We start from the raw sequence: 22,175 nt of genomic DNA, 5'->3' as shown, positions 1-22,175 counted from the left end.
CGCCGATCTAGCCATCCACGGTGCAGGTTTTTTCACGAAAAAAAACTAACATTGGCATGGCCCACTGAAAAATTAACCTGGCAACTTATTTTTCGTTCGTGCCAACCTCCTACCGTGGACACGTTTTGCCAATGCAAACTTCCTTTTTTTTTCAACTAGTACAAATGCCCGTGCGTTGCCACGGGTCCTTAAAATTTATTTTTCAATGCACATATAATTCACAACTCACTGACAAACTACATGACATTAAACTCTGGGGCCTATGTATCGATCAGTAAGAATGACAACATTATTCTAGTGATGTGCATCAGCTACAAGATATAGGATGATCTTAGCATCAAGGGAAAAGAAAAGAAAAGGTACAACACATGTGGAGCAGCTGGAGACTAAGATCTTATCATGAAAGTGTGCCTTTTCGCCCTTCATTCATTCACCTGAAGTGTAGCGACCTTGGCCTGATCACCTGCTTCATTGACCTCCGACCTGCTTCATTGACCTCCGACGAAATAGTGGTATATGCATACTCGCATAACACTTTCTTGATTGGCTCGTAGTGGAACCACAACTCGACAAACAAGTCCACCACCTAGTGCTGACCAGCGATGGTGCCTGCCGTTGACGCCAAATTTACTGCCTTGACGGGGGAAATCACAAACCTTACCAAGTCCAGAGAAATGTTCAATGTAGAGGGTTACAATTATGAAGAATCAAACATAGACTCATACAAAATGACTAAATACAGCCGAATCAAATGTTAACTATTAGCAATCCCTCACTGAAGTTCATTATAACCCTTATATTTATTTAGTACTCAAGAGTGGTTCAAAACCAAAACTCGAAAAAAAGACCACATTCTCAAGTCCCGGTGACCAATTATCTAGATGTAAAAGGAAGTAGCAGTATATACATAATCGTAGAGCACTTTCTTGATTGGGTCGTAGTGGAGCAGAATTTCGACAAATAAGTCTACCACGTAGAGCCAAACAAATTAACAAAAAGATAATAGATAAATCATTTGAAGGGATCATACATTGGCTGGTATACCAGACAGACAATGATGACAAACTGAAAACTGCTTTATATGTACTCAGAGATGGAAAAGAATGAGAGGTGGTACCTTATCCTTCATGTACCTAATACAAGCAGAGTCAATTGTGGGCAGCATCACCCTCGGCGCACCTCCAGGGGCTTGGTGCACGCCTAAGCCAAGGGATAAAAGCCAGAAGCGCATCTCGCCAGCTCCCACAAATGTATCTTGCCAGCTCCCAGCAGCATCTCGACGGCTCGCTCTTTGCCTGTTCCTAGCAGCACACCCCACCAGCTCCCAGCAGCGCAGATCACCAGCACCGGCAGCAGCAACACCTTGATGGCCCAGCAATAGAAGATCGCTGAGATCAAGCTGTTTACTACCCCAGTACCTTGCTAGGATCGAGCTCTTCAGTTCTGCAATCTCTAAACCAAATTCTGGTTCCAATGTTACACTAAGACCTGAATCTTACTACAACTGAAGTACCTGAAGAAGAGAGTACACCATTTAAGTTCAGAGAGAAGACATAAGAGAGTACATGCTATAGTTCAGTACTTTCATTGAGAAAATGACAGAAAATGAACTACGATTCAAGAGATACCATCTTAGATGCAAATGCTTATATCCAAGACACATCAATGAACAATAAGTACACCCATTAACCAAAGCAAGCAGTGAAAGGTCCAATCTTTCTGGCGGACGCACCTTCAGCCCTGGACGTTGATGCACATGATGTCCATGCGTCCAGCAGGTGGACGATAGACCCGTGGTGGAGGGTGTCATCCATGACGACTCGGTTAAGGTCGGTGGAGACCATGGACTGCAGCGAGTGAACACCGTCAGAGAACAACATCCGGAAACACTCTGACTGCTACGCCCCTATCACGCCCTTGGCGTTGACAGGACGCATGTCCGCCACCTGCAGCACAGGCTGGATCGTGTGCCCGGACCCTTGGGGAGCTCCGCGATATCCTTCACCGCGCCCGAGGTCATCTTAAACACTTCTTTTACGACATGAAGCCTGCACATACATTTTTATAGCATATACATTACATAGATCAAGAGCATATACATGACATACCAGAAATTGGCTGAACCTAGACATTGCCCTAGTATATGCAGCATGGGATTCACATTTTTTTATATGAAGCTTAAGCATTGTACTTGATGTAGATACTAAAAACTTTGTAAGCACGCACATCTTATGATTAGAGTAGCCGTGGTACAGTAAGAATAAAATGTTTCAAAGCAAAGTACAGACCAAAATATTAACTGATTTCTGGCAGCATTGATTCCCCAAGCTTACCCAAAACTGTCCACCATGAAATTTGTTGTCATTCCAACCAAGATCGATGCAACTGGACTGAGCTTCAACAAGCTATGCGTTGCGATCCAATTTCCCATACTCCCATGGAACCCAGCATTCTCTTTCCCATCATAAAGACAATACAAATCAAGACCAAGTATGTGTCTGTCATGCCCAAAATCTACTTCCCATCATAGGTAATATCCACATGAGTAATTGGTGATCCAAGCACAGGTAACACTGTCTTCGCCATCTTTCATCGAACTCTTTGAGTAGAGCATGATCTTGCCATCCACAGAACCAACAACAACTGAACCATTCCTAGTACTTGCATAGCACTGGAAGTTGATGCCCTATGAGAACTGATGGCCCTGCAGATAATGCAGCACTGGTGACCCATAGGAGCTACCACTGCCTACAGGCTACACCTCACACATCACACCTACATAGTTGTCTTCCAGTCCCAAAAAGATTGTCCCGGAAGGTTCAAGCTGCACACTCTTACTATCGTTGGCAATGTCTCGCATCGTGATGTCAGATCCATCCTTCTAGAATCGCCACTCAGTGACAACCTTCCCGGTGTTGATGTCGACATGGTGGGCGGCGTTGGAATGGGAGCGCCCATGTCTCCAGGGCTCATGAGCATCATGTTGGTCTCGCTGCGCATCAGCAGGGCCTTCTTTAGCATCGAGTAGGAGCTGGTCTTAATGCCAATGCGGCCGACGGAGATCTTCACTGAAACGCCCTACCCGTGCATGTTGTGGCAGAAGTTCTTGACCACCTCTATCCCAGCGCCACCGACCAAGAAAATGTTGTCGAGTGTGCCGAGCGTCAGGCTCTGGATGCCGCTGTCGTCGCTGGCCTCCTCCTCAAAACAGGGTGATAATTAAATACTGCAGCCATAGAATTGAAATCTTAACCGTTTGATGATTGAAATTTAAGCTAATTTCACTTCTGAGGTAAAAGGACATGTTCCTGGGTTGTTTAATCAAATCAACCAGATTTATGTCTAAACAGATCATATTAGACATTTGGCAAAAACCACTTGCAATGAAAATAAGTATTGCAAACATTCCGGTCTTTCTTTTTGGAAATAATCACATCTCAAACAGAGAAATAAAGTGTGTTCTGCGTATGTGGGGGTGGGGGGATGAAGCCACCCTTTTACCATAAATGCAAGACCTGGAAACATTACTATTTTTACTTGATCTGAATGTGATTTTCCATTACATGAATAGAGTACCGACTATTGAATTAGATTGAAGATGAAATATAACTAAAACCAGTGCTCACTCTCAATGTCATCTTCATCAGCCACGACAGGGCCACCATGTCCAGCAGCTTGTCTGGTACCTTGCCGCTCAGCTGCATCCACCGTTTGCCTGCCCAAATGAGTGTATTCACAAAGGAATAATCCACGAGACAGATTAAAAATATAGCATGTCGGGCATCACCTGCCAGAAGTCTCCAATATCCCATGCTCTATTTCTATATTCCGTGGAGCCTTAAGAAGCCAACATGTGTGGCTAGTATTTATATACCTGCCCAAAACTAAGGCGCGTCATAGAGCAGGATGTATATCAATATACCATGACAACATCGTTGTTTTCTTCTCAAGTCTCTTCTCATACACGATGGCATGGGAAAGAAACAATCACCAGTTAGTTCATGAAAAGAGTTTCTTATTTTGGTACTGTATTCCAGCAGTCTCCAGTATCACATCCTATGTTTTTGTATCTGAAATATCCCTGGATGTAGTAGCAAGTTGAAGAGCATCTCTTGCATTTTGTCGCGTCTACTATTATTTAATTTGGAATGTTAAGGAAGGCAGTGTACAAAGATAAAGAAGCAGACAACATAAGTCCCTCCTTTGCAACATGGAGAAAGAAAAGACTCTGTTCAATAAACATGAAATCTAGAACTGATATTTGTCTAGTAAATAACTGCTTGAATATATACCAACATTTTAATCATGTAAATGATCATATAGTACTACTATTTACAGCTAGTAGCTATTTTCTTAGCAAAGTGATAGTACCTCAAAAACTGAATTCAGCTCAACTAAAAGGGTGGGGGGATGAAACCACCCTTTTACCATGAATGCAAGACCTGGAAACATAACTAATTTTGCTTCAGCTGAATTTTCTTTGCTATTACATGAATAGAGTACTGACTATTATATTAGATTGCAGATGAAATATATGGCCACTAAAACCAGTGCTCACTCTCAATGTCATCTTCTACAGCCACGACAGGGCCACCAAGTCCGGCAGCTTGTCTCGTACCTTGCCGCTCAGCTGCAGCCACGGTTGGCCTGCCCAAATGACTGTTTTCACACAGGAAATATCCATGAGGCGATTGAAAATATAGCATATCGGGCATCACCTGCTAGAAGTCTCCAATATCCCATGCTCTGTTTCTGTATTCCAAAGAATGTTATGTTGCTACTTCAAAACCAGACATATGTGGACTGTGGAGCTTTAAGAAGCAAACATGTGTGGCTAGTATTTATATACCTGCCCAAAACTGAGGCGCGTCATAGAGCAGGATATATATCAATATACCATGACAACAGCGTTGTTTGCTTCTCAAGTCTCTTCTCATACACGTCTGCAGGGAAAGAAACGATCACCGGTTAGTTAATGAAAATAATTTCTTATTATGGTACTATATTCCACCAGTCTCCAATATCTCATGCTCTGTTTCTGTATTCAAAATATCCCCGGATGTAGTAGAAAGTTGATGAGCATCTCTTGCATTTCATCGTGTCTACTATTATTTCATTTGGAAAGTTAAGGAAGACAGTGTGCAAAGATAACGAAGCAGACAACATAAGTCCCTCCTTTGCAACATAGAGAAAGAAAAGACTCTGTTCAATAAACATGAAATCCTTTTTTAGATAAATAAACATGAAATCTGGAACTGATATTTGTCCAGTTTATAACTGCTTGAATATATACCTACATTTTAATCATGTAAATGATCATATAGCACTACTATTTACAGCTAGGAGCTTTTTTCTTAGCAAAGTGATACTACCTCAAAAACTGAATGATCGGTGTAGAGCTTGTTTCTCACATATGGTTATTATAGGGCGGAGAAACTGGGAATGATAGAGAACATAATTCAGTTTGATCACGTTTTGAGTAACCAGATCCTGAGAAAAACACTGCTGTCACGATAACATTGTACCAACAAGAACGCATTTGTATACTACCTACGAACAGAACTGTAGAAGGTTTTCCAAGTTACTAAATAGCAACGCATGCATTGTCTCGAACTAAGACTGACAATAACACAAAAGAAAGACCTCACCAAGGTATGTCAACAGTATGCTCTTTGTTCCACAAAATTCTTTGAGCAAAAATTTCAACTAACATGTATATTAGTTGTGGCTATTTTTCTGTCTGCCAATAACTTAATTGACATGCATAGAGCCCGTCAAATGAAGATTAATTAATTATCATTGCAATGTTCACTTAGATTAATGATTTGATAGCTTATGGTTCTCTACAGTGAACTTAAAATTTGAATAAACACACACTGATAACAATAGATTGAAGAGCTCTAGATATTCATATCAATGTACGGTAAGAAAATACCATTAGGAATTTTATCTCCTGCATAACAATTTTCAAAGCCAACTTTGCAACCAATCAGGCTGAATCTATGTGAATAGAAAATAAAGAAACTTAAACTCAGAGGCCATCAATTCGGTCATAATTCACTCCTTTTGCTTGCTTCAGAGCACTCTGATTCACTACTCAAGTGTTCACTTCGGATTCTGAAACTAAGTTTGAACAAATCTCAACAAGAACCATCAACTGTTGGCTCCACTTGTTTATATAACAATTAACAAACGCTGTAGCACCTAGAGGGTTATCAAGCAGCATGATTTATTTTTTGTTTCAAGAATCAAGCAGCATGATACATTTTTTCTACTGATCAAGCAGCATGATTTTGATTGATTGACCTATACTTACTGTGTCGATATGCTATCCCTATTCTGGGACATAGCCTTCCATCTCCACGCGGAGCTACATGACCCATCGTGCTATGGGAGAGGCGTGAGGTAGACTCCCAGTGCCGGCGCACAGACGGCGGGATGCCCCACCCGCGGAAGGCCGCTGCTCCTCCAGTCCATGGGTCATGCCATCACGGGAGGTGGCTTTTACAACATCGACGTCGAGCCGATCAAAGAGCCGAACCAGGGGGAGCTCTACGAGGCAGTCATCCACTTCGCCTCGGCACCCCTGTCGCCGGAGCTCTTGTCGGACGAACTCAAATACCTCATGGATGTCAGCTGGGACTGGCAAGTGACGAGGGTCTCCGAGACGGAATTCACAGTCCGCTTCCCCTCGCGCGAGACTCTGAGGATGAACACGCGCAGGGGTCAGATCTTCCTCCCGCTCTGCAAGCGCGATGTGGACATCCGCGAGGCCTTTGTCACTCCCAAACCAGGGAAGGCCTTCCCTTCGGTGTGGGTCCAGATTACCGGCCTTCCCGGCGACCTGATGGAGAAGGAGAGGCTCTTGGCGGCGCTTACCATGCTGGGTAGGCCTATCGACGTGGATGAGCTCTCCCTCAAGAAGTGGAAGACCGAGCCCATCCGCATCCGTTTCCAATGCCGTCACCCGGAGCGTATCAAAGGGACGGTGCAACTCTGCGTCAATGGCGAGCCTTACACTTTGGGAGTGTTCGCTGAGCTCAACGCACCCGGGGGAGGTGGTGCGAGCGGCCCTCCAAAGCCGCCTGCTCCTCGCGATGACGACGATGACGATCTGGATGACCTGGACTCCGACGACAAGAGCGACGGGGAGCGCTGGAACCGTCACCGCAGGAATGACAAGAACGACAAGACGGGAGCTGCTACCAACACCAAGGCCGGCCAAGACGGCGGGTCGCTGGGTGGGTCAGGGAAGACCACTCGGGCTGCTGCGCCGGGCTCGCGCAGCGCGCCCTCGCTGGGTGCGATTCCAGACCAGTATGGGTCCAACCTCGCTGGTAACATCCCGGGCCTCTCCCTCTCCTGCAGGTTCGAGGCCCTTGCTGATCTGGACCAGACGGAGCCTGGAGACGGTGCGCCCACCCCCTTGGACACCTCCCTCCCTGGCCTGGAGGAGTCCCTCGCGTCGGGCGAGACGGTGTCCCATGTCACCGACCCCGTGGATGCTTGGCTCCTGGACAGCCCCACCGGCCAGGCCCCCGGGGATGCGCTGGGCTCGAAGCCCCCGGTCTCTGAGCCGGACCTCCGCGGCGAGGTGATCGCTGCCATCTCCCTCTCCCAGGGCAAGCGCACCAAGGTGGTGGAAGTGCAGGCGTCGCCAAGGACCACCAAGAAGACGACGGCGGCGAGTGCGGTGCGGAAGAGCTCCAGGAACCAGGGGCCGGCGGCCAACCGCCCGGTCATGGAGAGGGCCAAGATGCTGACCAAGGCCAAGAACCTCGATCCCCCTTCTTCTGGACCAGGTAATCCCTTCGCTGCCCTGCCCTCCCTCTCTGACACGCACATTTCCTCCGTCATCACCGACAGCTGCATTGTTTTCGTACCAAGCGCGGGCCCTCGGGAAGAGGCCATTTCCCTCCTTCGCGCGAAGGAGCAGGTCCAAGCTGCCCTCGCGGAGGCCGCGGCCGACAAGGCACGCCATGCCGCGGAGCTCGCTGCCAGGGAGGCAGTCGAGAACTCCGCCGACCCCCCCAGGGTAGGGGGTACGGATCTTCCCAATGCGCTTGATCTCCCGGCGGAAGCGGACTGTGAGAAAGCCAGTTCTTCCTCGGCCAGGATCACTCGTAGCATGTCGCGGAGCAAGCGCTCCACGCGACCTCTGCTGACGGCCCGCAAGGGGCGCGGGATGAAGCTAAAGGGCAAGCCATGAGAGCCCTAATCTACAACATTAGGGGCTTCGGCGAACAGGGTCGCCGCACGCAGCTCAAAAACTACCTGCGTCACAACCGCTGCGACATCATCGGTCTCCAGGAGACTATCAAGGCGGACTTCTCAACCGCCGAGCTCCGTAGCCTGGAGTTTGGTAGCCAATATGTCTGGAATTGGGTTCCGGCTGACGGACATTCGGGAGGAATGCTCCTTGGCTTCAATGATGATACCTTCGAGGTTGGGGCCTGGAAGAGCGGCTCCTTTTTCTTGTCCGCTCCGGTGTTCCAGCGTAACAACCGGCTACGGTGGACTTTCTTCCTTGTCTATGGGCCGGCCGACCATCGCCGCACGGACGAGTTCCTGGGGGAGCTCATCCAAGCCGTCAACGCCTCGCCTTACCCGGTGGTGGTAGGGGGCGACTTCAACCTAATCCGGTGTGGCGCGGACAAAAACAACGGGAACATCCATAGGGCAAGGATGCTTCAGTTTAATGAGGCCATTGCTTCTATGGCGCTCAGAGAGCTTGAACGAGCAGGGGCTCGGTTCACATGGACCAACAAGCGCCTAGACCCTGTCCGCTGCGTTCGGACCGAGTCTTGGTATCCCCAGCTTGGGAGGCTGCCTTCCCTCCGTGTTCCCTCACTGCCACGACTAGGATCGGTTCAGATCACACTCCTCTCCTCCTATGCGACGGCATGAACGCACCACGAGGACCTCCGGTTCTTCTTCCAATCTTGGTGGTTTGAGGTTCCGGGATTTCTTGAGCTGATGAGGGACAAGCTCACCCACTTCCTCCTCGATCCGGGTCCGCACGAGATGCTGCATTGACCTTTGGCAATGCACATCACGCCACTCCCGCCAATTCCTGAAAGGATGGGGAGCTAACACGGGTAAGGCGCGGCGAGATCGCAGAGCCACACTTCGGCGCAGGTGGGAGACCTGGATCGTCAAGCTGATGGGCCAGGCCTTGACGAAGAGGGTTGGGCCCTCGGGTATCACCTCGAAGATCAGCTGATCTCCATGGACGGGATCGACGAGGAATACTGGAGACAACGCAGTCGCCTCCGTTGGACTCTGCAGGGGGACTCTTGCACGGCCTACTTCCACGCGATTGCGAATGGGCGTAGGAGGAAGTGCTCCATCCCCCGGCTTGTGACCGATCTGGGAGAGATCGATGACCAACAGGCCCTAATGGAACACATTTACCAGTTCTACCAGGGCCTGATGGGTTCGGTGGGCGAACCTAGGAGGTTTGCCCTGGGCGACAACCTCTGGGAGGACGAAGGCAGGATCTCGGAAATTGATAACCGGGATCTGGAGCTCACCTTTACTGCTGAGGAGCTTGACGAGGTCCTTCACAGCATGAAGCCCGACTCGGCCCCTGGCCCGACGGCCTTCTGTCCTCTTCTTCAAGAGATTCTGGGAGACTCTCCGCGCGCCCATTCTGAAGATCCTGAACGACTTTGCCCTAGGGAGGGTTGACATCGCACGCCTCAATTTTGGGATCATCTCCCTGATCCCGAAAGTTAAGGGTGCGGACCAAATCAAACAGTTTAGACCTATCGCCCTTATCAACGTTATCTTTAAATTTGTTTCTAAGGCCTACGCGATTAGACTTGCTCCCCTTGCCCATAGGACCATTGACCGCGGACAGTCGGCTTTTATCCAGGGGCGATGCCTACATGAGGGAGCTCTGGCCCTCCATGAGATTATCCATGAGCTCCACTCTAAGAAGCAAGAGGGCTTGCTTCTTAAGCTTGACTTCGAGAAAGCCTTTGATCGGGTTAACTGGGACTTCCTCCAAGAAGTTCTGCTCCGTAAGGGTTTCTCGGGCATGATGGTTCACCGACTCATGCAACTGGTCAAGGGTGGCCAAACTGCGATTAACGTCAATGGAGAGATTGGACCATTCTTCCGAAACGCCAGGGGTGTGCGCCAGGGAGACCCCCTCTCACCCATCCTCTTCGACTTCCTCGTAGACAGCTTTGCGGCGATGCTTTCCAGGGCATCTGCAGCAGGCCACATTCGAGGAGTGGTTGACCACCTCATTCCAGGGGGAGTGACTCACCTGCAATACGCGGACGACACCTTGGTGCTCATTGAGCCCTCTCCGCTGGGTATTGCTAATCTCAAGACCCTTCTTCTTTGCTTTGAGAATATGTCGGGCCTTAAGATCAATTTTGACAAGAGCGAGGTTCTCCTGACAGGGGGGTCACAGAAGGGGCACGGATTGGGATTGCCCAACTCCTCAACTGCAAACTAGGTAGCTTCCCTATCCGCTACTTGGGTTTGCCGATTAGCGATCGTCCGCTTAGGGTAGCGGATTGGGGCTTCCTCCCGGATAAAGTTGGTCATAGGGTGGACCCTTGGCAAGGCCTCTACCTTGCCTCGGCTGGCAGACTAGAGCTGACGAACTCATGTCTGACCAGCCTTCCCTTGTTTGCCATGAGCATGTATTTACTGCACGATGGCACCCACAAGGCGATGGACAAACACCGCGCCCGATTCTTCTGGGAAGGAGTCGGTAACCGTCGGAAGTACCATATGGTAGACTGGGCTACAGTTTGTAAGCCCAAAGCGTTCGGTGGTCTGGGGATCCTGAACACCAAACTCATGAACATCTCCTTGATGCTCAAATGGATTTGGAAGCTCTACCAAGATGAGGAGGGTCTATGGGCGGACCTTATCCGGGCCAAATACTTGGGAGGGCGAGACCTGTTCTCGAGGGAAGTCCCTACCAATGGCTCCCAGTTTTGGAATTCCATTCAGAAGATCAAATGGTATTTCAAAATCGGGGCAAAGCATGAGGTGCGCAATGGTGAGCGCACCTACTTACTGGCTGGACCGGTGGATGGGTGCGGGCCCTCTTCACTCCCGCTTCCCACGCTGTTCAGCTGTTGTTTGTCCCCCTTCGCCACCGTCAAAGACGCGCGTGTCATTGATGGTGCGCATGGGGAGTGGCGGATAGGGTTCCGCCGCCAGCTTGGGATGGCTGAGCGGGTGGAATGGGACAACCTTTGCAGGGAGGTTCACGCCCTTTTTCCCTCCACCCGGGAGGATATTGTCACCTGGTCCCTGGAGCCCTCTCGGGTCGCTTCACGACCAACTCGACCTACCTCCACCTGTCGCGGGGGGCGACTACTACCTGCTTCAAGGAAGTTTGGCGCACTCGTGTTCCACCCAGGATCAAAGTCTTCCTCTGGCAACTGATCCGTAACAGACTTCCTTCCTCGGCTCAGGTGGCCAAAAGGCGCGGACCTTCGGATGGTCTATGCTCGCTTTGCCACGAACCTGAGGACTGCAACCACATCTTCTTCCTATGTCCTATGGCTAGATTCATGTGGGCCGGAGTCGGGAGCTTCTCCGGTGCGGCGGAACCTGCAGGGGCGGGGGATTTCATCGCGTTGGCCAATGGTCTTTCGGGCCCCTTGCGTAGGCTAGTTTGGTTCACTTTTGCGGCCCAATGCTGGTCCCTTTGGAACATTAGAAACAAACTAACTATCGAGGGAAAATTGATTGGCTGCCCAGCTGATGCTTTCTATCATATGCTTCTTCACATGCAGCACTGGAGGGCTCTGGTCAGACCGACGGACCTGGCACTGGTGGACACGGCGGTGGGCGACGTCCGGAGGCTATACTCGCGGACTAGAGGCGACAGGACTCCATGATGAGGATCGTATCCGTTGCAGCGCTTCTTTGTTCCGTAGCTATTTGCCTCTTCTTAGGACCCAGGGGGGTTGGCTATCTTCATGTTTCTTAAGACTTATCTTGTATGGAACTGGTTATTGTATGACTTGTATCGGTGGTTGCCGTGTTGGCTTTATCTATAAAGCTGGGCTTAGGCCTTCTCTTTAAAAAACTGCTGGTCTTGCGGTGGACTCCAGGCGGTTGACGGCGCCGCGACCCGAACGTCCCAGCGAGATAGTCCTTGAGCGGCCGGAGGTCTGGGATCCGATTCCACCCAAGCCAATAACCTGATTAATCTCCAAAACGGCAGAGAAAATTGAACAAATAAACCTTCAGATTTATTAAGATTTTCCAAGAAATCGAAAGAAGAAATTGAAAGATTCGTCCCTCGCTCGGATACCGGCTCACCATGATCTGATCGCCTCCACGGCCGGATCGAGGTTCTCCTCGACACCGCTTGTAACGGGACGCATCGGCTTCGCTCCCCGCCGCATCTTTTCCTTCCGGCGGCTTCGCTCGAGATCGAGGCGCAGAGGCCCACGGACGATCTCACATTGGAGCATCGAGGAGAGGAGCTGGCCGGTTGGGTCGTGAACAGAAAAACGAGGCGGTGCGCCGAAGAAGTAGCAGGCGTGTGCGGCGTGTGGGAGGAACGTGGCATGCATGCGGTTGCTACGATGCCGGAAGTGGGGATGCGGATGATTTCTTTACGATCGAAGAGAGGCGCGCGAAGGATGAAGTGGAGCGGGCGCTGACGACGCGGAGCTGTGCCGAGCCTGCGCGGCGGCCGTGGAACCCACAAAGGACGAATCGGCGGGAGGAGACACCACCAGCGCCCATCGATCCAGTCGAGGACGACGCGCCCACGTCCGGGGCGGCGGTGGCGCGCTGAAGAGGAGGCATGCGGCGTTCCCAAGTATGGGGAACGGCAGGCGGCGCAGGAGGCACCATCGGCGAGGGCGAGGAGCCTTGGCAGGGGCGGAGGCGAGGATGATCCTTGGCGTGTGTGCGGCGGTGCTCGTGTGGTGGAGGCCGGCCGCGACAGGGTCGGATTGGATCGGGAGGGGCTAAAGTGTAAAAGTGCAGCGACGCAGTGCGACGAAACGGACGAGGTAGGTGGGACGACCAAAACTACCAAACGTATTGGGCAGAATAAGGAACCAGTTTAGTCTTTTTAAGTAGTATAGAGATAGAGAAAAAGAGAGCATGGGCACTCGCGGTCTTAGCCTTGTCTTTCATGCCGCCCGTGCACCCTACTTGCAGCGGCAACTACACCATATTAACAGTAAGCGCGGAAGCATGGAGGTCTAGAACACTGCCCTGGGACCTTACGATAGTGGCTAGACTGCCGTGGAGGTTAGTCGGCGCTAGTTAGACGACGGTGCCAAGCATGGTGGACCTGGTGGGGGTTCTATGGGTGCATGCCACCCCAAAATATTGCAAAATGATTTATTCAATATATTGAACACTAGTTTAACAATAACTTAAATCCTACGATGGAAATATTTGTTGGAATTCTGATGAACTTTAGACCAAATTATACTCGTGGCACCCCTGGTTTTAAGACGCTAGATCCGCCAGTGGTGCCAAGGGCCAATGCATCTACGATCTTCGGGTGACGGGCTATGGAATGGGATGGAAGCACCTTGTGTCAGCGTAGTGGTGACACCCCCATCCACCTCCAGCTCAAGTTCAATCTCTCTCGACATGTGTGTATGGTGTTTTTTATGGAGGGATGAAGTCATGCATGTGACCAGCAAGTGCTACGAACGATGTCCCACACCTATGTACATGGACAACAAGATGACCATGAAGTGGCTAGAGAGGCAGCCGTAGTGCACCTAGGCCTTGGTCACCGGCAGCGCAAACAACGACACGTATAGGATGGGATGCCGCTCAACTGCGCAACACCATCGGAATGGCCAGGCGGTGTTGCTCACCAGCACCGGTAATGGGGGCCAGGGCCAAAACAAAGTACTCTACCCGCGTTACATCCCAACGAGGACGACACCGTGGTGACAGTGTCGAGCATGTGATAGTTGTGGCCTCCGCTGGATCAACCTCATGGAACAAACACACAAGAGAACACAAGTGAGCTTGAGAGGCTTAGATACTACTCCATCCAACCTAAGAAAAGTGTCGAAATTTAGTTCAAATTAAGATAAAATTAAAAAAATGCCCCGACACTTATTATGGATCGGAGGGAGTATTTACAAAGAAAAACAGGACATTACCGATTAAGTTTCTTAAACTAACTAAACCGCTGAAACATGCCACAGTGTGCTTGGACTAGAACCAACATAGCTATTCTCCAGCCGGCAACTAGAAAAGCTCGATGTCATTGTTTATCCCGTTAGGCATTAGCGGTGGTACGTAGCTACCACCTTGGGAAGACGAGGCGCCAGCACCCACTGACCCACAAATTGGCCACAAACTGCATAGGCAACTTTGATTCCGCGAGGCTGCAAAATTTGAGAACAATTTAATTCATGCCCAGGGTTGGCAACAAATCACTATAATGAAACCAGCAACAAAACTTATGTTTTCTGGTAACTGTTCAGTAGAAAACCCATGCTATAAGAATAAATTCTAGTAAGAGAAATGGCATTCTCCGTCAATGAAATATGTCCTTTTTATGCTTGACAATTCTTGTTGCCCATATTAGGAAATCAGGAAAAGCCTCCGGCTTTCTGCTAGATAGGAAGGCACAAAGGAACAAAGCATATGCATGCACACTGTAACTTGTAATGCGGATACATCTTAGGGAAATTTTGGTACAACATCTTGTTTAAAAATATACGGTTATATAATTTTTTTAGCATTTACGGTAATATAAATATTTCACGGAGGAAGCAGGCCAGCCTGACGGGCCGGCATCTCCTTCGACGCAAGCCCCATTGTTTGCCAGTTATACATACATCATCTATGTGATCATTGTTCACTAATTAAGGAGGCCAAATTTATGACTCGTTGTCGAAATTTTACCTCAGGTACATCGAATAAACCTTGTTGAATTTTCATGCATATTGCTCCAGAAGTCTTAATAAAAGCCTGCATTACAAATGGCGTGAGAAAATTGTCTGGAGAAATGGCTTAAATCACATTCGACATGCATCAGTCATCACCTCCTCAGCATTTTGGCTGTTTTCGCAGATGTCTCCATAAAGATCAAGCCATGCTCGATCCCTTGCAAATTTGTCATCCTCAACATAGCTCACGGCAGGTCTTTGAGATAGATGAATAGATCACATTTGTTTCCAACAAGCATTATTGTTACCATGCCTTCGATTACAAAATTCTTTACTTCTTTCAGACAGCTCGCGAGATGATTAAAGGTTTCCCTTCTAAAATGCCATTGTAACACAAGCACCATGGTGAACTTCGGGAAAACATGAGAGGACAACATGCACTTTGATCTGGATTTGCAATGTCAAATAAAAATCTCATGAATTCGTAGCCGATAAATGAGGGAAGGGAAAAGGAGAATCAACTAGGACAATTTTGTAGTTTTCGAAAGGGAAGTCATGCATGAACTCTGTAGTCTCGAATAGGTAAAGCACATAGGATTTTCTCAATGAATAAGTAATGCGTAGAGGAAATAAATGATCCGACCTGTACCGCTGCTTCATGGGGACACGGGGAAGGTGATGGTGAGCGACACCTCGGAGGTGGCGGCAACGACGACCAATGATCCACGAGTTGGTGCTGCTGGGAGAGAGAGGGGCAGGGAGGAAGACGGTGAGGTCGCATCGAGCCTGCAGCTGGCTCACTGCTCGCGGGTGGATAGCAGCGCCGCCAAAGAGTCAGCGAAGGAGCGCGGGGTGGCTGCGAATCGAACGGGCGAGCAGGATGCGGTGGTCAACAGATGAGTTTTTTCGGGGCGATATTAGTATTGCGCTGGATTAGTTAGAAGGGCTATATCTCTACTACTTAAAAAGAACGAACGTGTTCCCCCTTCTCCCCCAGTTTGGTCGTCCTCCCATTCTGTACGCTCCGCACGCGCCTACCTGGGCTGGGCCAACATGGGCCGTCGCCCTAATCCCGTCACACCTCCACCTTGCACGTATGTGCTTCAACTTTCCTCAAGCGTGGCCGCCGCCGTCCTCCCGTCGTACACAAAATAGGATGAGCGTCCCTTGGCCACTGCCGCTCCGCCGGAGACGGCACTCCCCATGGCGGACGGCTCCTCGCAGGAATCCATGGCCACCACCGCCGCTCTGCCGGAGACGACGTTCAGATCCAGCTTCCCCGCCAGCAGCCCCCACTCGGCTCGAGCCCTTGCCGCACTCGCTCTGGTGGTGCCCCCAATTGAACTCCGTCGAAACCCTTGGTTCGCCGTTGGGAGGTGTGCACAGGGGGAGGTAGTGGGGGAAGACCGGGATTCCCTGGGAGTTCAATGTTGAGGTGGATTGCTCCATGGACGCGCGAATCTAGGTCGAGGAAGCTCGGGCGTCTGCCAGAGGTAAAATCTACCGCGAATACACCCAACTCTCGTGCTATTTCTCACCAGACCGAATCAGCATCGTGTGCGTGTACGTATTACTTCCGAGTCTCTCGGGTGTAAGGTAGAGAAGAAAATAATCCAGCCAACAATTATACGAGGTCTTGGTGGGCTTTTAAAATTAGGTGGAGAAGACACGTATAGCTATGCTGCCTATCCATATACACGTCTCTCAGATTTACTTGGTGAGGTAGTATTTTTTTTTCTTCAAATCTTACCTTTGTGTGTATGCCTTGTTGATTACATTTTGTGTTGTAAATTTTGGTGATTATACAACACTTCTGTTTTTAACTGTATATTATTTTTGCATTATCATTTCCGCCACACCAAAAATTTAGTTCGTCCTCCGCCACTGGTGTTGGTGGCCTCGGGGGAGGAGCGGACGAGGTGGACTTGCTGGTGTGATGGTGGTGTCAAGGTGGGAGAAGAAGAGGGCGATGAATTTGAAGAAGGATGCAGAGGAGGAGGAGGACAACCTCTTCGATCCAGCGATCACCGTGAGTCTTGCTATCGGCATGACGTGCCAGAACTGCTTCCGCGATGTGATTCCACCACTACCGCGTCTTCTCCAGGTAAATGATGTTAACAATCCTCCCACGGACAACCAATTGAGTAAATTCTTTCTTATTTCCTTATGTAGTTGTAAGAGAAAATAGAATGGAAAATAATATCAAAAAACTGCAGTGAAGCAAATGGTGCATCAGCTCATTCAGATTATGGCAGCACATGGCACTCCTGGCATATGGTACGCTGTAATTTAATTCTTCAATTCAGTTTCGTGACTTCTGTTTTCTTCTGCAGTTAATCACTCAGTTAATTGGCTGAGCAAGGGACTATGTGCTCACCATTTGCCACTTAACAAATAATAAATCTTGTTTTAGAAAAATACAAACAGCGATATGATTGTTTTTTTTTTTGCATCTATAAGTATGGGTTGGATTCTTGCAATGTTGTGAGAGAAGATATGCAGGGAGAAGGATAGTCATCCCAGCTCTGGGAAGATGTTTATCATGCTGATGGGTAAATACCTCTATCATAAACAACAACTATTATATTTTAGAAGATAATTCTATATCTGCGTGTTGGTTTTGTTCTATATCAACCTGCTTGACCGCTATTTTGCGTGTGTTTTACATTTACACGACGCCCTTATGCCCGCAGTAGCAGCTATTTCAAAATCAAAAGTAGTAATCGTTATGAGTTACTCAATGTGGCTAAATATGGTTGGATTCGGCTTGTGAGAATATACCAGGGTAATTTTAGGTCATGTGAGAATATACCAGGGTGCTCCAAATTCCACCTGGATTTTTCTCTTGGATTATGATGTCTCATGAAATTCTTTCATAGTTCATCTATACAAAAACCTTGTGTATGAAGTTCGATTGATAATTTGATATGCACTTTTCTCTAATTTCCAGTTCTACAATTCAGTATGTTTTCGCAGTTGGCAAAGAGCGTACTTTATTAAAGATTTTCTTTTCGTTCCTGAACTTCGTTTAGTCCAAGCTTGGGCGCTGCTATGCTGCTTCGCTCCTTCCTCCCTGACACCTCATTGTCCCTATTTTCATCCTCTTTTCAGGAATGTCTACTAGACTGCTTTAATTCTATGCTGAAATGCTCCTACCTCCTAATGAATTGAAAGAAACACATGCAGGTAATGTATGCATGCAAGGAGTATTTACATAATTTGTATTTTATTTAAATGCTTTACTGCATATCTATATTTGACAGATCATTGTTGATGCAGGACAATGGGAGAAATCTCTACAGATCTGTGTCGATGTTTGCACTGCAGTTGGAGCCATATTTTTTATCCTGGAAAACACTATTGTTACTATGACTGAGCAACAGACCAAGCTAAAGTACATCCAAGAGATCAATAGATAATTAACTCAAGAAGAAGAAAAGATCAATAGATCAAGTAGCATCGCTTGCTTTCTTAGTCCTCCCAATAAAAACAGTTCAGTAAGGTTAGGTATGACTTCTATTCACCTTCCTCAGCCTGTTTTGGTTTTCACATGCTTTTTGATCAGTGGTGAAATTTTATAGGGAACAAAGAAAACACCTACATATTTGCTAGCAAATCATGCTAATTTATTACTTTATATATGATTGTGGTTCTCCTAATGGTGGATGACTAAACGTATTTACAAGAATAATAAGGCTAATGTTGAATGGCTAAACCAATTTACTCAGTGGCTTAGGGGAAATTGCTACTCTGCTTAAGTTAATTTATGATGATGCCTTGTGAACATCGTTCTCTCTCAGTTAGTTGACATAAAGGGAATTTTAACGGAGTTGGTTCAGGTTTTGCTTGATGAGACTGTGATAAGATGCTCATTGTACTTGATTTTTTTCACCAGGCTTATCGGGAAGAAGCACTACTCGGATGAGTTTGTCGTGGGTGGGTATAAATGGTGAGCCCTTGGCTTCTTCACTTATCAGACTAGCAGGTGTAGGATGTTTTTACAATGTTTTATCTATGTAACTTCCATGTCTTTGATGCAAACATGGGGGCTGCTTCTCCTTGGCCTGGAAGAAGGCTCTTCTCCTCTTCCACGGTTAGTCAGTATCAAATCCGCGTGGCCATCTTGTTTCCACTACTGCATATGGGATGATTGACATGTTGTACTCCATTGACTAAAATAGACCAGGTAGTTTCAGTTCAAGTTATTCAGTTAGCCAAGGTAGTTTTAGCCAAACTCAGAGGTATCTATGCTTCGCCCTGCTCATGCTTAATGTCATATGGTTTACACTTTACACCCATCTAAGATGTGGGTGCTAATTGCTACTTGTACTCATGAAGTAGGATTAGTTCTTTCATTCTGATTTAGAGTAGGGTAGAGTGGATTTAGGTTTCCACTATTAATTTTTTCTGTGATGTTCGAATTTTTGTGTATCTTGGGAATGTATTAGTCTTTGTTTGCTGCATTGCAAACAGTGGTTGTTGAACATGTTTGGCTCTATAGCTAGCAGGGACAAATTAATTATTAAGCGATACTATGGCTGGTTGTTGTTTGATGTTTGTTTTATGTTGTTCTGTAGCCAGTTAGGCGTGAAGTTAGTGAATCTGGAAGTGCTTTGAATCTGGAAGTACTTTAGCGGTTGATGCTCAATCCATGGTTAAACATGTTCTACTAGCAAAGAGGTATGGTGCAAACATTATTGTAGCTGGTACAATCTCAGTTGTTCTGAAACGCTGTTATTTCTTTGTTTAGCTCTTGAGCATAGGCGTTTACATAGCTTAATTTTCTTTTGCATCTACTCTCAATTTCAGTAATTGAGGATAAGCCAAAGGAATCATTCCCGGAGCATGATACTCAAATGTCAAGCATTAGATGGCACCTTTCTGAAGGTTAGAACCATTTCAATACAATGACTACTTAGTCAACTGGGGTACAAATATGAATCAGTCGCAAGATCAAATTGGCAAGTTACAGGTGAGTGAGACAGAACTTTTGCTAGCTTGCCAAATGCACTTTCTGCTTATTCGTGTGCATGTCCTTTTAGAGCATAATGAGAATCATGTTCTGTTTTTCTTCATTTCTTGATTGCAATAGAGTTGTCTGATATCCTCTCGTGGTCAGCGAGAAATTGTCCATCTCCTAAGCGCCGCTAGACCTTTTTTTGCTCCTGATCCACCTATGCTGGAAGAGTACTGATATTGAGAAACTAAAGTCTACAATCCTACGAAGTTTGTTTGGGAAGTATAGGGAAGCCTTTAATCTATGAGATACTAGAGAAGCCAGCCAGTAGCAGCGTTATATGCTTTTCTAAGATAGCTCTCATTTATTTTCCGGATGCATGTTCTCAGGTTATGTATGTTTCTGTTTTGGTCCTTCCTCTTCACTTCTGTCAAAGGTAAATTAAGAAACTTATTCTGTTTTAGCTGTTGCATCTTTGATGAAAAATAGAACCCCTTTTAGCTTGTCTATAATGTTTGCGTGTGTGCTTAAATTTTCTACCATCTGTGAGGTATCCTGTAATTTTCATATACAACTACAAATTACAGATGAACTTTCTTTGTATTCCCCAACTAAGGTTCCAGTTCATTGCACTGTTGACATACATTGTTAATATTAGTTTATACTTTTAATAGCTACCCGATTGTAGTTATTTATATTGTCTTGAAGATGAACCTTCTATTATCCAGAAACTTACGCTGGCTGATAAAGAACCATTCACGGTTCAGTTTGAATTTCCAACACTTTCAAAGGAAAATTGATTATATGTACATACTACATAATCTGGGAACCTTTTTAATATTCAGCTGATAGTTTATTAATTATCTTTCATCCTGAACAAATGCATTATTTCTATATCATCAATATGGATCAACAACGGTATATATATCATCATACTAATTTCTTTAATTTGTTGTGAACTCTCATGATATTTAAAGTCACAAATAGGAGGACTTCATTGGAGAAAAGAAAGTTTGGTGGGAAAGAGAATAGAGGAGTGAGATGTCACGGGAGCACCAATATAAAGCCGTGAGCTTCTCATTACCTAATAGTTAGATGACTTGATTTATTCGGGATATTCGGGCCTGCAAGATACCAATGCCTAATACCAAGCCCGAAAGCAAACATCCAAACAAACCGTTATAGATACATGAGGAAGATTTTTCACTACTTCAGAAACGAACCGTGAATTGTCCATGTGTTGGTAATATAGCTAGGAGCTGCAATGTATTAAAGAGATTCTCTTGATATCAACCATACCCAACCAATAATTTAGTCAATTGAGCATTTCTATTGGCTTCTATAGATGAACGAACAATTTGAAGAATGATACTTTGAAAAGAACTATTGTATTCCGCACCGTTGTTTTGCTATAGATGTTAAAGCATAGCTGTCATGTCAAAATTTTGTATATTACTATTTTTTCTGGCTTATTTCTATGTATAACTTGTCAATGTGTCTGGCCTTTTTTCTCTCGGCTGAAACTTCTGGATGTGTTCAAGTGCTCTAGCTGTCTAGCATTTGGTGTGATACAAAAATGTGTATTTCGACTTTGAAGTTAAGGATATATTGTTTTATAATGTATATATTTTTGGTACTTGACAAAAGAGCTATGATGTTTGACATACAAGAATTTGAAATTTAGGGTTGCAAATATGTTTGATGATATTTATATTAGTCAGCTTGCATTGCACGTGTAAGCTTACTATCAGTGTTATGATTTGGATTGCTTATCTTTTCAATGAGAGACCTGAAGGCCAACCTTCCTATATGCCACTATGAAAAAAGTAAATTTAAAGACAAATCGCTCTCAAATTTTACCAACATCCAACCTAGACGAGCACTGATCGAAACAAAATAAAACATGTTGCGTGGATAAAAGAAAGAGTTTTCTTACCAGATTTCTCCTCCGACTCCTCTAGACGAGGCGGCGTTCCTCCACCGCCCATGGATGCGTTGGAATCAACACCACCACCCGCGCCCTTCCTCCGTGATCAGGTGCATGGAACCTCGTTGCCTTCCCAACGCGAGGGCATCGAGTTCATTGCTTGGCATCAGTTGGGCGGACCCTGATGCGGTGCATTGGACCTTGCCGCCTTCGCTGCCCGACGCGTCATTGGGCGCGTGTTGGCTGCACCCCGACAAGTGCAGGTGACCTGCCCGTATTCTCCATGGAAGTCCGCACTTTGTCCTCCGCCATCAGTCGCCACGCTCCGCGGTAGCTAGGGTCTGTGTTGGCAATGTGGATTTTGGGGATTGAAGGATGGCACAGGTTGGTTTAGCCTGTGTGTGTGGCTCTCGTGCACGCTCGGCCG

The 22,175-nt window shown here is 47.0% G+C and overlaps 2 protein-coding genes and 2 long non-coding RNA genes across 20 annotated transcripts; 2 read left to right on the top strand and 2 right to left on the bottom strand.

Annotated features, from left to right (window-relative positions):
• Window positions 1-225: 225 nt before the first annotated feature.
• On the bottom strand, window positions 226-6,430 carry LOC127315204 (uncharacterized). 16 transcript variants are annotated; one of them, XR_011748324.1, is made up of 10 exons: window positions 6,317-6,430; window positions 4,850-4,943; window positions 4,559-4,752; window positions 4,372-4,442; window positions 3,788-3,884; window positions 3,627-3,715; window positions 2,334-3,226; window positions 1,733-2,048; window positions 1,118-1,513; window positions 226-656 (listed from the first exon to the last, which is right to left on the bottom strand). XR_011748324.1 is itself a non-coding variant. In XM_071823337.1 (10 exons), exons 2-7 carry the CDS (start codon window positions 4,935-4,937, stop codon window positions 3,203-3,205), a joined length of 390 nt encoding a protein of 129 aa, XP_071679438.1. In that variant the 5' UTR covers window positions 4,938-4,943; window positions 6,317-6,430; the 3' UTR covers window positions 226-656; window positions 1,118-1,513; window positions 1,733-2,048; window positions 2,289-3,202. The 16 variants fall into 16 exon arrangements, 4 of the variants coding, with proteins under 4 accessions (XP_071679438.1, XP_071679437.1, XP_071679436.1 ...); XR_011748321.1 differs by having other exon boundaries at window positions 3,788-3,874; XR_011748323.1 differs by having other exon boundaries at window positions 3,627-3,698; window positions 3,788-3,874.
• Window positions 6,431-6,435: 5 nt separating this feature from the next.
• On the top strand, window positions 6,436-12,078 carry LOC127312393 (uncharacterized). Its single transcript, XM_051342921.1, has 2 exons — window positions 6,436-7,802; window positions 11,772-12,078. The coding sequence occupies exons 1-2, from the start codon at window positions 6,476-6,478 to the stop codon at window positions 11,855-11,857; spliced, it is 1,413 nt and encodes a 470-aa protein (XP_051198881.1). The 5' UTR covers window positions 6,436-6,475; the 3' UTR covers window positions 11,858-12,078.
• Window positions 12,079-13,096: 1,018 nt separating this feature from the next.
• Window positions 13,097-15,779, bottom strand: LOC127317253 (uncharacterized). Its single transcript, XR_007861002.1, has 4 exons — window positions 15,508-15,779; window positions 15,021-15,311; window positions 14,881-14,946; window positions 13,097-14,357 (listed from the first exon to the last, which is right to left on the bottom strand). It is a non-coding gene; the product is annotated as an uncharacterized lncRNA (long non-coding RNA).
• A 965-nt stretch (window positions 15,780-16,744) lies between these two features.
• LOC127312395 (uncharacterized) lies at window positions 16,745-20,938 on the top strand. Of its 2 annotated transcripts, XR_007858309.2 has the most exons (4): window positions 16,745-18,050; window positions 18,144-18,371; window positions 18,760-19,544; window positions 19,674-20,938. It is a non-coding gene; the product is annotated as an uncharacterized lncRNA (long non-coding RNA). The 2 variants fall into 2 exon arrangements; XR_007858308.2 differs by having other exon boundaries at window positions 18,144-19,544.
• The last annotated feature ends 1,237 nt before the right edge of the window (window positions 20,939-22,175 follow it).

The sequence above is a fragment of the Lolium perenne genome, chromosome 7, assembly GCF_019359855.2.
Source record: "Lolium perenne isolate Kyuss_39 chromosome 7, Kyuss_2.0, whole genome shotgun sequence".
NCBI classification, from domain to species: domain Eukaryota; kingdom Viridiplantae; phylum Streptophyta; class Magnoliopsida; order Poales; family Poaceae; genus Lolium; species Lolium perenne.
This window is presented reverse-complemented; position numbering and strand designations above follow the sequence as displayed.

Bases quoted from the DNA above. Each gene is read 5' to 3' on its own strand.
- LOC127312393 (XM_051342921.1), top strand. From the start codon at position 6,476: ATGGGTCATGCCATCACGGGAGGTGGCTTTTACAACATCGACGTCGAG. The intron at 7,803-11,771 runs GTAATCCCTTCG...CTTCACATGCAG, and splicing joins TCCCCCTTCTTCTGGACCAG to CACTGGAGGGCTCTGGTCAG.
- LOC127315204 (XM_071823335.1), bottom strand. From the start codon at position 4,937: ATGAGAAGAGACTTGAGAAGCAAACAACGCTGTTGTCATGGTATATTG. The intron at 4,753-4,849 runs GTATATAAATAC...TTTGGAATACAG, and splicing joins CGCGCCTCAGTTTTGGGCAG to AAACAGAGCATGGGATATTG. The intron at 2,049-3,626 runs GTGAGCACTGGT...ATGTATGTGCAG, and splicing joins TGATGAAGATGACATTGAGA to GCTTCATGTCGTAAAAGAAG.